Below are 15666 nucleotides of genomic sequence, written 5' to 3'. Positions count from 1 at the left end.
ATTAGTAATTTGTTTTTAGGGCAGCAGAAAAATGAGCTGGGTACAGAGGCACACACCTCTAATCCCAGCAATTCAGCAGGGGCTGAGGCAAGAGGATTGAAAGTTTGAAGCCAGCCTTAGTAATTTAGAAAGGCTCTGTCTCAAAATAAACAATAAAAATAGAGGGTTGGGGATGTAGTTCAGTAATAAAGCACTCTGGATTCAATCCCAGTTTTTATTTATATATATATATATATATATAAATGAGCTAGGCAAGTACTCTACCACTGAGCTAGGGTTAATGAAATTATGAAAAATTTTTAAATTGTATCATAAAGGTAGAAACGGAGGCATTAGATCTCATTACAATGTTTGTGTATCATGTATTGAATAAGATTTTCTAAGTGTGACTGCTATCTGTGATGTGTAAGATACTCAAAGGGTATAAATTTTTTTAAAAAATTTATTTTTAGTCGTAGATGAACACAACACCTTTATTTTATTTGTTTATTTTTATGTGGTGCCAGGGACTGAACCCAGTGCGTCAGGTATGCTAGGCAAGTGCTCTACCACTGAGCCACAACCCCTATCCCTCAAAGGGTATAAATTTTAAAGAACAAACATATGGTAATGATTACCTAAGTATGGCCAAATACAGGCCATTAGAGCATTTTTTAAAGCAGAAGACATAAAAGCTTATTTGGAAATCTATCAAAGAAAAATTCCTAATAGTCAGCACTCATCACTAAGAAATGAGGATTCTTTTTTTTTTTTTTTGGTGGTGCTGGGGATTGAACCAAGGCATTGTACATGGGAGGCAAGCACTCTACCAACTGAGCTATATCCCCAGCACCAAAATCAGGATTCTTGAAGGTGATACTCAATACTTCAAAGTCTTGAAGTTTTTTCTAACTAATAAATATAAAACCAATAAATCGGGGCCGGGGATGTGGCTCAAGTGGTAGCACGCTCACCTGGCATGCGCAGGGCGCTGGGTTCAATCCTCAGCACCACATAAAAATAAAATAAAGGTGTTGTGTCCACGAAAAACTAAAAAATAAATATTAAAAATTCTTTTTCTCTCTTACTCTCTTAAAAAAAAAAAACAATAAATGACAACAACCAGATTTCAGTGTTTTCAGGATAGCAAAAACCATTAATACTATTTATTCTTTGGCACACACAGCCTTTTTCTTTCCCCATAACTGATGTAGAAGCTCATCAGGAAACAGATCCTAATGTTAATTATGTCATCTTTTCCCTCATATTTGTGCATTCTTCTGTAAAATATTACATATCAGTATTTCATAACTAGCAGTTACCGAAGTACCTTAACTATATTAATTTTAAATCACATGTTTTGGATTTTTAGGCCTTCTGAGAAAACAAAAACAAAAATATTTGGACTCTTACTATAAAGCAATCTTCTTTCTCCTCTTATTTTGGTTGAAGCCAAAATATTATTTCCAAACCATGCCTTTTTGGTTCAAAGTTTTTACTTATGACCTTTAGTTCTGAGAAAAATAGCAAGGGGAGTTTCATTAGTGCTATACACTGTGGCATGCCTTTGTAGCAAACTCACTGTAAATAACCAATACTGCAAAATTCAGACATAATTAAAAATAGGGAATTAGATGAATTAATTACCAAGACTAATTATAACTCTATTAGCTTCCATTTCCCTCATTTTTCTTTTTCTTTTTTTGAGATGGGAATCTCACTGTGTTGCCCAGGCTGGCCTTGAATTCCTAGATTCAAGCAATCCTTCTGTCTTAGCTCCCAAGTAGGTATATGCACCCCTGCACCTAGATTTGTTTCCCTTATTTTTTGATGCCAGGGCTTTCTTTCCAAATCACTTTTCTTCAACTTCTTCTATCTTACTGAGTCCTGAACTATTTTGGGGAAACATATTAATAAACTACAGATACGGGGGGCTGATAATTATTAAGTATGTCTGACACTGGAATAAACTGAATCAATAGTAGCCATGGTAGAAACCAAGCCTCAGTCAATGGAACACAGGAAGAGTTTCCATTTCTAAAATATTTTCCTTACTTCTAGCAGAAGGCTTTTGTCTTCTTCAGGCAACTAAATTAATGCAGGCAAACAACTTACAAGATAATTTTTAGCAAAAAACCATCAAACTTTTAACATTTTAATTATTTTTGTCACTGATTTCTTTCTAAACCATCTTATTTTGCCTAAATACTTAAAATCATATTTAAAATATTCACCACCAGTCTCTGAAACTTTTTGACTTTATCACATATTACTCCAAGCATATTTCTCACCTCTCTCAAAAATGCACCTTAAGCTGGGCACAGTGGTGCACACCAGTATCCTGGGGATTTGGGAGGTTGACACCAAAGGATCACAAGTTTGAGGCCAGCTTTAGCAACTTAGCAAGGCCCTAAGCAACTTAGTAAGATTCTGTCTCAAAAAAAAAAAAAAAAAAAAGACTGGGAATGTAGCTCAGTGGTAAAGCATCAGGTTTAAACCCCAGTACCAAAACAAAACAAAAAAGACTAGGTAAGAGAAAAAAAAAAAAAAAAAACACCATAAGAAGGTTGGAGTGTATACCTCAGTGGTAGAGCATGTGCTTAGTATGCAGAAGACTCTAAGATCAATCCTCAGCAAGGCACAAACAAACAAACAAACAAACAGAAACCCTATAACTAGCCAACTTAAACTATTAAGTACTTTCCCAAAACTGTCACTTACCTTCCCGCATATAAGAAATACCAATAAATGGTCATCCTTATTAAGTAGTGACCTGTAAAGTGGCTCAGGAGAATCTGATCTCAGAGCATTCCTGGCTTTTATTATTATAAAAGGTAAAAATGATCCTGCTAACACAGAAGTTGTATTCGATGGCTATCTTTTTAGGAAATAAAGCCATCTCCAAAATAAATTCACATTAATTTGTCACAGAGAACAACTTTTTCTCTTTTCTTGGCTGGTCTTCTTATCTTTTTAAAGAGCTAGAAATTAATTATTCATTTTTATTCAGAATTTTTCTTTTTGACATACCTGGATCTGGAGTGTAGGTGAATGGCTGAACATCATGGGATCTTCCAGCATTGGTCACTACATATATCCCCACCGATACAGGCAAAGTTATATGTTGGTCATGATATGGGGGAACCTTCACAATAAGATGGTTCTAATTTAAAGAAAAATACAATAGTCAGAAAAAAAAAACAACAATATTTAAATTTAGAAGACTAAATATATTTCCTATTAGCTTTAAAGTTTTAAAAGTCTGATTAGGAAAAAAAATGTATTTTTAACCTCAGGTTGATAGGTACTACTAGGTCATTAGTTGAAGATATCCTTAAGGTAGAAATCAAAATGTTTTACAATGGCTTTCAAGGTCCCTGCTCTGTCAACTTCATCTCACTCCCACTTCCCCCCTGCCTTACTACAAACTGACTTTCTCAGTCCATTCTTTTAACATACTAAACTCAGTTTTATCTTCCAATTGCTGTTCTCATCAACTGTAATATTCTTCCTTCACCTCCTCAAATGGCAAGTTCTTCACAGATTTTCAAATTTGATATAAATGTCACCTCTTAAGTGAAATCTTCCTTTGACTATCCTGTTTAAAGCAGAACCCCTTCCGAACCTGGTCAGTTAATTATTTATTTCCATATCAGCACTTATTGACACTTGAAATTACCCTAATCCCCTGCCCACTCCACTTTTGGTCTCTCTCCAATAAATGTAAGTAAGCTCCATGAGGTTCCAGACTGCTCAGATACTTCAATGTATCTCCTCTGTTAAGAATGGCACCGGGCTGGGATTGTGGCTTAGTGGTAGAGTGCTCGCCTAGCATGGGCGGGACCCGGGTTCGATCCTCAGCACCACATAAAAAAAATAAAGGCATTGTTTTGTGTCCATCTACACTTAAAAATAAAAATTTTTAAAAATGGCACCATATTCAAAATATACTCAATTGAACATTAGAGCAAATTATGAGGAAAAAAGTATGTCCATGAAATGCAAAGTCAGTTATCATGTGTTCTGTATAACCTCAATGAGATGTACTTCATAATGCAGTTCATTCCTCCCTACCACCTACTCATTTAAAATTAAATGGTTCAGTTTATTCAAACTTCAGTAAATAAGATACTTTTAGTTAGAATATATACATCTTTATAAGAAAAGGGCAGGGCTGGGGCTGTAGCTCAGTGGCAGAACACTTGCCTAGCATGTGTGAGGCACTGGGTTCGATCCTCAGCATCACATAAAAATAAACAAATAAAATAAAGGCATGCTATCCATCTACAACCTCAAAAAGAAATTGAAAAAGAAAAAGAAAAGTTCATGTGTGTTTCATCAGCATTTACTCAAGGGGGTTTCTTGGAAGATAATATGAACCACATTTGAACTTTTTCTCTTTTTCCCTAGTAAATTATAGTAATGGGAAGTAACACTAGGAAGGTAGTGATTATGCTTTTACTTATGATCTGACATGGAAGAGGCCAAAGCCAATAGCTGAGGGTGTGGTAAATTTGACATTTCTTTTTTTGGGGGGTGGGAAGGTAGCAGGGATTGAACTCAGGGGAACTCAACCACAGGAAAAAATAAAAAGCCTAGGGATATGGAAAGCCATATCCCTAGGCTTTTTTTTTTTTTTTTTTTAGAGATAGGGTCTCACTCAGTTGCTTAGCACTTTGCTGTTGCTAAGGCTAACTTTGAACTTGTGATCCTCTTGCCTCAGTCTCCTGAGCTGCTGGGATTACAGGCATGTTTATTTCAGTTAGAATATAGCTGATGTTCATTAGAATATGGGACAGCCAGGCACAGGGGCACATCTATAATCTCAGGGACTTGGGAGCCTGAGGCTGAAGGATCAAAAGTTCTAGGCTAGACTTGGCAACTTAGCCAGATCTTGTCTCGAATCAAAATAAAAGAGGGCTGAAATGTAGTTCAGTGGTAAAGCATCCCTGGGTTCAACCCAGTACCTACCCCTCCACACACATAAAAGAAAAAAGGACAAATGAGGTCAAGTTTCAATTTCTGAGCACTTAATTTGTATCTTAAAAATACTCTCTAAAATAAACTAACATTAAAAGGAATCAGAAAGAACAAATGAAAGAAAGAGCAAGCTCCCTTTCTAATAGAATACCTCATAATTTAGCCATCCTGAAAGAAACCACACGTTTTTTAAATCAGGTTGAAAAACATGTAGTGTAAATGTGTATGCATCCTCAACTATTTGGGGAGGAGGATCTGAATGAATATTTGGTCATCAAAAATATTCCAGTAATGATTCGACTTATAAGAAACAGAAGTCTACTTAGATACTACAATCACATCAAAGAAGCAGCCCACCTAGATTTACAAAATAACTGAGTGGTTGACTTGCCAAGCACTCTTCCACATCTAAATTATATGGCAAACTATATTTCAAATTATCCTTCTGAATAAAAAAACTGTTTCTTAGTAATTAATAATGGGATTAGTATTTAAAATTCAGATGCATATTTTATCAAAATACTTCTACCCTACTTGTTTCAGAGAGCATGTTTAAGCAAACCTAATTTGAAACTTTTAAAACCAAATGAATTTTTTGCCCCCTCAAATGAACCTCTCGACACTAATTCTTCATACTTCCTCAATCTGAATCTAGAAACTCTACAATCCATTTGAAATAAAACAAGGTAAATTGTGAACAGTAATCAAAAGTTGTTTTTTAACACTGCTTTCTTAAATTAGGTGCAATTAACTACCACTGAGCTAAGAATACAATATATACAAAATATCCAAAGGTATGGGAGATTTTATAGCAAGTATAACATTCTCTGGGGAAAAAGAGGGAAATGTTTGAATTTCAGTATCTTAATAAAAATCTGCTTGGATTCAAAATAACTATTTTTCCCACTTACAGAAAATATTTTTTGAGGTATACAAGCAACGGGGCTATATATTTTTCACTTTTCTGTGAAATAATTTATCATTGCCAAATTCATTTCACAGCTGGGGATATATGTAATTGGATTGGAAGAAAGACACTTTGCAAGATTTCTATTAGAGCCAATTTGAAATACCTATCTTCTAAACATGCAAGTCTTCGTTTAGACTAGTTTTCTTATGAATTCCCCTGAGAATCTTCTTCTAGCATTTCTTTCAAGAATTTCTTATTTATTTTAGTCTTCTGGGTATCTGGGATTGAACTCAGGGTCACTTGACCACTGAGCCACATCCTCAGCCCTATTTTGTATTTTATTTAGAGACAGACTCTTACTGAGTTGCTTAGTGCCTCGCTTTTGATGAGGTTGGCTTTGAACTTGCCATCCTCCAGCCTCAGCATCTCCAGTCACTTGGATTACAGGTGAGTGCTGCTGCACCCATCTCTTATTTATTTATTTATTTTTTGTCCCGGGCATTGAGCCCAGCAGCTCAGGAGGCTGAAACAGGAATATCTCGAGTTCAAAGCCAGCCTCAGCAACTTAGTGAGGCCCTAAGCAACTTAGCCAGATCCTGTCTCTAAAAACATATAAAAACAAAAGGGCTGGGGATGTGGCTCATGGTTAAACAATCCTGGGTTCAATCCCTGACACCAAAAAAGAAAATCTGATAATGACAGATCATATTATAGTTTGTTGTTTACATACTTGCTTGCAAAAATCTCAGACCTCCTACATTTAGCCACCAAATAAGTACATAATTCCTTTGCATTCTATCACATGTCTTACTTCTATGATTATTTTTCTTTAAATCTATTGTATCTGACCTAAATGCCCTGTTAGGAAGGAAAGAAGAGAAAAGAGTGAGAAGGGAAGGACCAGGAAGGAAAGGAAGGTAGGGAGAAATAATGACCTGTTAATATAAAGTTCTACATTAAATAGCAAATTAAGATTAAAATTTATTGGGGGCCGGGAGGGGAGATGGGAATGAGAAAGACAGTAGAATGACTGGACTTAATTTTCCTATATTCATATATGAATACATGACCACTGTAACACCACATCACGTACAACCACAAAAATGGAAAGTTATACTCCATGTATGTATGATATGTCAAAATACATTCTACTGTCATGTATAACTAAAAATAAAAAATAAAAAATAATTTAAAAATTTGTTGGGACTATTTTATGATATAATACCAATGTTTATTAATATTATGTAGCATTTATAAGTCTTTCATTCTCTAGAACTTGTCTCTTATTTATAAATCTGTATCATAGGAATAATTATAATAGAGCATTACAAATAAGGGGAGTTACATTTTTTTAATATTTATTTTTTAGTTGCAGTTGGACATAATATTTTTATTTCACTTATTCATTTTTATGTGGTGCTGAGAATTGAACCCAGGGTCTTGCACGTGCAAGGCGAGTGCTATACCACTAAGCCACAACCCAGCCCTGGGAATTTACATTTACCTAATCAATTTGTTAAAGCAAAGTGTCACAAGCCTATAATCCCAGCCATTCAGGAGGCTAAAAGCAGGGGGATTCTGAGTATGAACCCAGACTGGGCAATTCAGCAAGACTGTTTAAAAAAAAAAACTGGCGGGGGAAGGAGGTAGAAATGTTGCTTAGGTAGATGGCCACTAGGTTCAATCCCCAGTATCACAAAAATAAAACAAATCAAAACAAGAACATAGTCACAGCATACAAAATATTCCAGGGATAAGTTAATTTTCAGTTAGGATTAAAATTCTAGGTATATAAAAACATGACTGAAATTAGGATTTGAAGAGTCCTCAGAACAAAGAGACCTTAGACCAGAGTCCTCTTTTCATTCAACAGGAATAAAATGAATGGAGAAGTTTTTCAAGAGTATCTTCCCCTCTACCCCAGTCAGTACTGGGGACTGAATCCAGGGGTACTGGATTCAATTTGATAGGAGTTTCTTTAAGGCTTTGGCCACTGGACAAACTAACAATTGTGACTTATGATAAGCTCTCTGAAACATGCCATATCAGTTCTGACCTCTGATGGAACTGGAAACTACAGGTCAGGGCACAGTGAGCTACATCCCCAGTCCTTTTTATTTTGACACAGGGTCTCACTAAGTTACCCAGGCTGATCTCCAACTTGAGAACCTCCTGCCTCAGCCTCCTAAGTAGCTGGGATTAAAAACGGATGTCACCGCCTTTGGCTCATGATTGTCCATTAATCGGCTAGTATTATGAGGATCACAGAAAGGCCACACAATATTGCCCCCTAATCTTCAGGAGTACTCTCAAGGAAGCTACTGCTGGTTTACAGGGAATAGGGATGGTCTGATCAAGGAATATAAGAAATCATAAAAATGTCAGGGTTAGAGCTCAATCTTGTGCAAGAGTTTATCTTATAGATTAGACAGCTGAGGCACAAAAGTGACTTTTTTTTTTTTTGAGAGAGAGAGAGAGAATTTTTTAATATTTATTTATTTTTTTTAGTTTTCGGTGGACACAATATCTTTATTTTATTTTTATGTGGTGCTGAGGATTGAACCCAGCGCCTGCCAGGCTACCGCTTGAGCCACATCCCCAACCCTGACTTGTCTTTCTTAAATAACACAAATTGTTCATTACAAAACAGGTACTAGAACTTCAGTTAAGAGTGGTAAAGAACCCTAGGAGATACTGTGCAGTAGCATATGGGACAAAGGAATGACTTAAGTTCTACTTTTGCAAGTAGTATAAAGCTAAAGGAAAGCTTTCCACATGGCATTTGTCTGGTTATGTAGGAAGCTCCAGTTCTTGTAATACTCTGTAATAAAGAATTAACTTTACTCAAAGAAAGATCTGTTTTTTGTCCTTGGTTATTGGGAGGTGATCTCTAGGATCCTACAATTTGATAGGAGTATCTTTAGGGCTTTGGCCACTGGACAAACTAACAACTGTGACTTATGATGGGCTCTCTGAAACATGCTGTATCAGTTCTGACCTCTGATGGAACTGGAAACTATAGGTCAGGGCACAGGCAATATACAATCAAGTCCAAATAAAAACTCTGGACACTAAAAGCTTGGGTGAGCCTCCCTGGTTTGGCAGTTCTCTGCAAGTTGTCACTCACCGATGAACTGAGAGGAATACTTCCATAAAGATAACAGAAGCTTGGCTTTTAGCTCCCTCTTGCCCTCTGTGTCTCCCTTCAGTTGGTTCTGATTAGTATCCCTTTGTTGTAACAAATTTATAATCACATGCAATTTCTAGAGTTCTATAAATTTTAACAAATTATTCAATCTGAGGAGAAAGTGGGAAAACCTAAATTTTAAGCTAGGTATCCAAAGGGACAGTGACCTGGAGACTTCTAAACTTTTTGGCTGATGTGTGAAGTGAGAGTAGCCTTGGCTATTCCCTTAGTCTTGAGTTTGGCAATATATTAAATTTAAAATGTTTTATATTTTTATTAGTTTTTTTTTTTTTTAATACACAAAGGAATAAAACAATATTTAAAAACCACAAAGAAATTACAAAGTTTTTGGATAAACTGGCTATAGTCTCCAATTCCTGTCTCTTCCACATCTCTGCTTGCTTCCATGTTCTCTTCTCTATTGCTATCAGCTCTATACTAAATTTTAAGCTTTGGGTATTTTACACTAATTAGCTTGTCCCTTCCCCTCTGTCCCCAATCTGTACCTATACACACTATTCTTCTGCATGAGCCATCTAACTAACTTGCTCATAGATTTAACCATTTCTTCTGTTAGTTTCAATTTCTATGAATTTGATACTATTTGCTCTACTTATTAATTCTTAGGTTTCTGTACTTGTTTTCTAGCTGTTTTTCCTCTAATGAGGAAATAAATAATAAATAATTTTAGAGAGCAATGCATGGAAAGGTCCTACATATACGAATTCTATCCCCCTCAAAGACTTTTTAAAAAAATTTTTTTTAGTTGTAGATTTATTCATTTTTACATGGTGCTAAGGATTGATTGAACCCAGTGCCTCACAGGTGCTAGGCAAGTGCTCTACCACTGAGCCACAACCTCAGCCCCCCAAAGATTGTGATGACTGTGTCCAAATTTAAGGAAATAACTTTAACAAATATAAAGCACCTGACACATAAACAGGTACTTAATAAATATTGGTTTTCCTGTGATTTAACTGTACTGTAGGGTAAGATAATCCAAATCCTTAAAGAAAATACATTCCAGGAAAGAAATGCTTTATTTATTAACAATGGCAACCTTTGCTAATGCTCTTAAATTTTGAAAAGAGAGAACTAGTCATGTCTGGCATCAGAGGAATAATTCTATTTCAGTTAAGGAAACTCAAGAAAAAAAATTTTGAGTCACATCAATCCCATATAATGATGAAATTTAATCTGTTCAGAAATTATTTTCAGAACAAAACTGAATAGCTCAGAGTAAAACTTATAAAAAGGCTTAAATTATACCTGATGAAACAATTCCATGTCGATTTCAGCTTCTGATTTCCAAGAGTTTTCATCTGGTTGAAATAAAAACAGTGACTTACTAATTTTTGAACAACTGTTTTACTCTGTAGCTAAGATTGTATCTTTATAACAAAGTGAAAAATCTAACAATCTACTAATTTGCCTACTTACCAGAAACATTTTCTTGGAAAATAACTTTAGTTCCTTTCAGAAAGTTCTTGCCAATTAAAAACACTTCTTCCTCTCCTTTCACTGAACAGCTATGTAAGCTTTTTTTTAAGATCTCTGGCACTCCTGCTGGTTGAGCTGTGGGTATACATAAACATTCCATGAAAAGAACCATCAACATTTACTTCTTACCTAAAATCAACATGCAATTATATATTGAGTTCTACAAGTTTTCTTTGTTCACCCTGAATTTAATGTCCTTTACTCTACAACTTACAGAGGACAGAGAAAAAAAATTAGAAAATATATAAATTTCTAACAACAATTGGAAGATATTACAGAGCTAAATAAGTGCCTAAGATGAGGTTTTCATTTATTATATATCATCTTTGTTTTCTCATTTCATGAATGATAAACCTAATGATGTTTTTGTCTTAATAATATTTTTTAAAAATTATAAGCTTGTCCCAGTCTTAACCTTTAAATGTCAGCTGTACTATACCATTACATTATAGAATCCCTGAGTAACAAGAGTTATGTGGGTGGTACTGAGAGTATATTAAAAGATCTAGGCACAGGACCCAGAGACCTCAAACCAAACGAAAACCTAAAAACAGATTAAGCCCACTTTTGGATCAATCATTCTACCAGGATGGTTTTCCGAACCAGGAATCTTGAGATGAAAAAAATGATGCACTTGTTTTTCAACTACAAAGATGAAATAAACACTACTAAAATTAACAAAGACAAGTACTGAGGAGCTAGAGATAATAAGAAAATTGCAATTAGCCTAACAAACTTCTTTAGGCCAGGATTTCCCTAAGAAAGTGTGAGAAGTTGAGAGGGGAAATATGGAGTTAAGCAGAGCTAAACAAAAGGATATCTCTAAGCTTTTCATACTGTGATATGCTCTATAAATATCCAAAGGTATCCTTACTGACACCCATTAAGGACTAGCTGTCCAACCAATAGATACAAATAAGTTTCAAGTACTCAAGAAACTTCAGGTTATCAGAACCTGATTGAAAAAAATCACACTGTCACAGATTACATTACTTGCTGTTTTAGCAAATCTTTACAACACATGTGTTCCAAAGTCAAACAAATATTGCTTGTCTAACTTGTTAATTTATAAATTAATGAGACTTTTCACTATCTTTGGAAAATTCAACTTCAGTTCTTTTAAGATATTTACATATTTTATTAATAGTTAATTTTATTTTTATAATAACACAATGCGCAAAGTTGTGTTATTGTACAAATGTTTACTGCTCCCCAGGCCCTTCTTTGTAGGAAGGCTATAATTCTTGTCCCACTCACATCAAGCTTAGTCATATGACTTGTGTGGATAATGAAATGTGAATTGAAGTAATGTGCCAAATCCAAGAGAAAACTGAAATGGGTTAATAGAGGTATCCTGGCAATTCTATATCCTATCAAATAAAAAATTAACTAATCAATTTACTTAAAAGTAATTTTTTAGGGGGGGGGGACTACTGTGGATTGAACTCAGGGGCACTGGATCAATGAGCCATATCCTAGCCCTATCTTGTATTTTATTTAGAGACAGGGTCTGAGTTGCTTAGTGCCTTGCTGTTGCTGAGCCTGGCTTTGAACTCGCGATCCTCTGCCTCAGCTTCCCAAACCACTGGGCTTATAGGCATGTGCCACCATGCCCGGCTTAAAAACATGACTATATTGTCTGCAGAATTCTTTTTTTTTTAATATTTATTTTTTAGTTATAGATGGACACAATATGCTTATTTTATTTATTTATATGTGGTGCTGAGAATTGCACCCAGGGCCTCACACGTGCTAGGAGAGCGCTCTACCACTGAACCACAACCCCAGCCCTGTCTGCAGAATTCTAAAGATGTTATTAAGAAAACCTATGTACAAGAATCTAAGGGTAATTTTTATTTACCTCCAAGTAGTAAGGATTTAACCCAGGACCTCTCACAACATGCTTGGTAAGCACTATACCATTGAGCTATATCCACAGCCCTCCATGGCTATCGTTAAACTAATTCAAAGCACGAAATTGGTTACCATAGAATATAGAAGGCATTTTGTATTGATTTATTATAACATAATAAGAAATATACTTTCAAATCATATAATTTATCAGTAGGATATTGGCATTTAGGCATTTAATTGGTTATGTGTGAGGGGGTGTACTAGAGATTGGGTGTGGGGGGTGTACTAGAGATTGAACCCACTGGAGATTTTACCACTGACCACATCCTGAGTCCTTTTTTATTTTGAGATGGGGTCTCACTAAGTTGCTGAGAATCTTGCTAAATTTCTAAAGTTAGCTTCACAAATTGCAATCTTCCTAACCTTAGCCTCCCAAATGGACAGGATTACAGGACTATAAGCCACCCAGCTTCAAAGCTGGATTTTTTTTTTTTAAAGAGGTCCATTTTTTTTCAGTTGTTGATGAACCTTTATTTATTTATTCATATATGGTGCTGAGAATCGAACCCAGTGCCTCACATGTGCAAGGCATGCGCTCTACCACTGAGCTACAACTCCAGCCCCAAAGCTGGAATATTTTTTTTTAATTTTTTTAATATTTATTTTTCAGTTATGGGCGGACACAGCATCATTGTTTGTACGTGGTGCTGAGGATCAAACCCGGGCCGCACGCATGCCAGGCGAGTGCGCTACCGCTTGAGCCACATCCCCAGCCCCCGCTGGAATATTTTTTAAGGTCACAATGCATAGCATAAATCCCGGCATTTGTCCTTCTTTCCAATCAAAATCTCTAGATATAACACCAAGTATGTTTCTCCTCTCCTCCCTTCTACCTTCATTACCTTGAGCCCCTCTTCCTTTTCTACTTTCATCTCCCTGATTCCTTCTATCTCTCATTCCAATTCCAATCTTGCTTAGTAGCCTATTTCCTTTTCACCTCCCCCTCTATTCCAACTGCTCAAACCTGCCCCCAAAGGTTATATTCATGCAAATAAATATAAGCCAGAAACATAATGGAACAAATATTTTTTTAAAATATAAAGATCTTTTGAGTCTTTTGTAACACTGTATTAATTATTTATCCTTCCTCTTCCCCCGATATGCACCCTACCCACACTGCCTAATTTCAAACCTCAAGCTTCCTAAAGTAGTTAGGATAAAATTCAAATTCTTTAGCTCAACATTCAATTGTCTTTATGAAAGAGAGCTTGTTTAGCTCTCTAACCTTAAATCTTATGACTTTTTCATGCGTATCTTTTTGTTCCAATCTTAATAGATTTTTTTCAATCCCTCCAAAAAAAAAAAAAGAAAATCAGATCCTTTCATGAAATATGTTTATATGAGGATCTTTTGGGGCTCAAGTGATCATCCTGCCTTAGGCTCCCAAGTAGCTGGGACTGCAGGTGCATGCTACTGTTCCAACCCTTGACTACAGCTTTTAAAATTTCAAATTTACATGACCACAAGATGGAGTATATGAAACATCTAAAATTTAACAGCTCCATATTTTCTTACTTACTACACAAAATCGGAGAAGAGGGTGTTTGCAATGTCAAAGTAGAGCCATCTTTCCTTGTGATATTAACTCGAAAAACCAATCTGGCACGAGTGCTTTTTTTCTTGGAACCAGCAATTCCTATTCTGGCTTCAACATCAGCATTCCTCAACTTCAAAATTCCTACACAGTCCACACTAACACAGAAAAAAATATATTAATTGACATTTTGTTATAACATAGTACAACATTCTTAATCAAACAAGTTTTCTTTTAAATATTTTTTAGTTGTAGTTGGATACAATACCTTTGTTTTATTTATTTTTATGTGGTACAGAGGATCGAACCCAGGGTCTCGCATGCGTGAGGCGCGCAAGTTCTACCTCTGAGCCACAATCCCAGCCCCAAGTTTTTTTAAGAGTATTTATCTATAAATTCTCTGAACATGTAATATAGTTCCAAACTCAAAAAACACAGAAGTATAAATTCTGAACATTCATAGTTCCTAATCTTCTCAATATTTTGTTTATAATAATGGAAAAATAGTAGAGATGAAAATCACTATTTTAAAATCTAAACTGAAGTAATCAGTGGCTTATAAGAGCCTATTTCTTTTTCTTTTCCATTTTTTCTCTTTTTTTTTAGCTTTTTATTATTCTGTGTTCCTATTTTCTTACAATGAATGTTTTCTTTTTGGTGGTGCTAGGAATCAAAACCGTGGTCTCACACATGTTCAACACTTGCTCTACCACTAAGCAGCATCTCCAGTCCCTTTTTTTATAATCAGTACCTCTCTTACTTTCTTCCTTTACTAAATACATTCACTTTTACAACTTTCAAAAGCTACCAGTCAAAAAAGCAAATCTTAATATTTCTCAATAACTAACCTTTCATCAATCTATTCAAAGCAGCTTTCAAAAGGCAAGTGGTGGAAAGCTTGCCTAGCAAGTATGAGGCAGTAGGTTCAATCCTCACCACCACATAAAAATAAGCAAAATAAAGGCATTTGTCCATCTACAACTAAAAAAAAAAAGAGGAAACTGAAAACCAAGTAGAGAAAAATCTGTAACAGCTATCTTTTACAAATAATTACAACCCAGGTTTGCCCCAAATCAATATATTTGCTAGTGGCATGGTTCAATTTTAGGACTAAGGATCTTTTACAAAAAGCTTAAGAAAAAAATAAAAATGTAAATCTTTAATTCTTCAAATATTTTTCAGGCAGTGAAAATGCACAAGACAAAAAAATGCATGACCTTAGGATTTAATTTTTTTTAAATAAAGGAAAATAAAAATAAAAGATGAATTTAGACCAGCAATATGTTTTTCACATCAAAATGGGTCAAGACAACGCATGGTTTATGTTGAACTGTTTCTAAAGCAAACATTAAGAGCAGAATTTAGAAAGGCAAATTGAATTGTTTATGATTTTTATTTTCAATTTTAATATTATAAGTCTTTTTTTTAAATGACCTTATTCATTTTTATGTGGTACTGAGGATTGAACCCAGGGCCTTGCACATGTAAGGCGAGCGCTCTAACGCTGAGCCATAACCTCAACCCCAATATTATAAGTGTTAATAAGTAAATATCTGTAATTTTCTAAAAATCCAATATTTTACTTGGTTTTCATTTCCCTAGCTTTCACTACAGCAATTTCTCAGCAAATAGCAACAGAATTAAATTTAACTCATTACCATT

General features: G+C 35.2%; 1 protein-coding gene across 9 annotated transcripts in view; it reads right to left on the bottom strand.

The window, feature by feature from the left end:
• Nfat5 (nuclear factor of activated T cells 5) overlaps positions 1-15666 on the bottom strand; it is a 156054-nt gene that overhangs the window by 19566 nt on the left and 120822 nt on the right. For all 9 annotated transcript variants that reach the window (XM_071604761.1, XM_071604760.1, XM_071604763.1 and 6 more), the window contains 4 exons: positions 13990-14162; positions 10497-10631; positions 10326-10378; positions 3010-3142 (listed from right to left, as the gene is read on the bottom strand). In XM_071604761.1, coding sequence (XP_071460862.1) covers positions 3010-3142; positions 10326-10378; positions 10497-10631; positions 13990-14162 — 494 coding nt within the window. The remainder of the gene's footprint in view (positions 1-3009; positions 3143-10325; positions 10379-10496; positions 10632-13989; positions 14163-15666) is intronic.

The sequence above is a fragment of the Marmota flaviventris genome, chromosome 18 (assembly GCF_047511675.1).
Source record: "Marmota flaviventris isolate mMarFla1 chromosome 18, mMarFla1.hap1, whole genome shotgun sequence".
Lineage (NCBI taxonomy): Eukaryota > Metazoa > Chordata > Mammalia > Rodentia > Sciuridae > Marmota > Marmota flaviventris.
The sequence above is the reverse complement of the archived record's forward strand: the minus strand, read 5'-3'. Positions and strand labels throughout refer to the sequence as shown.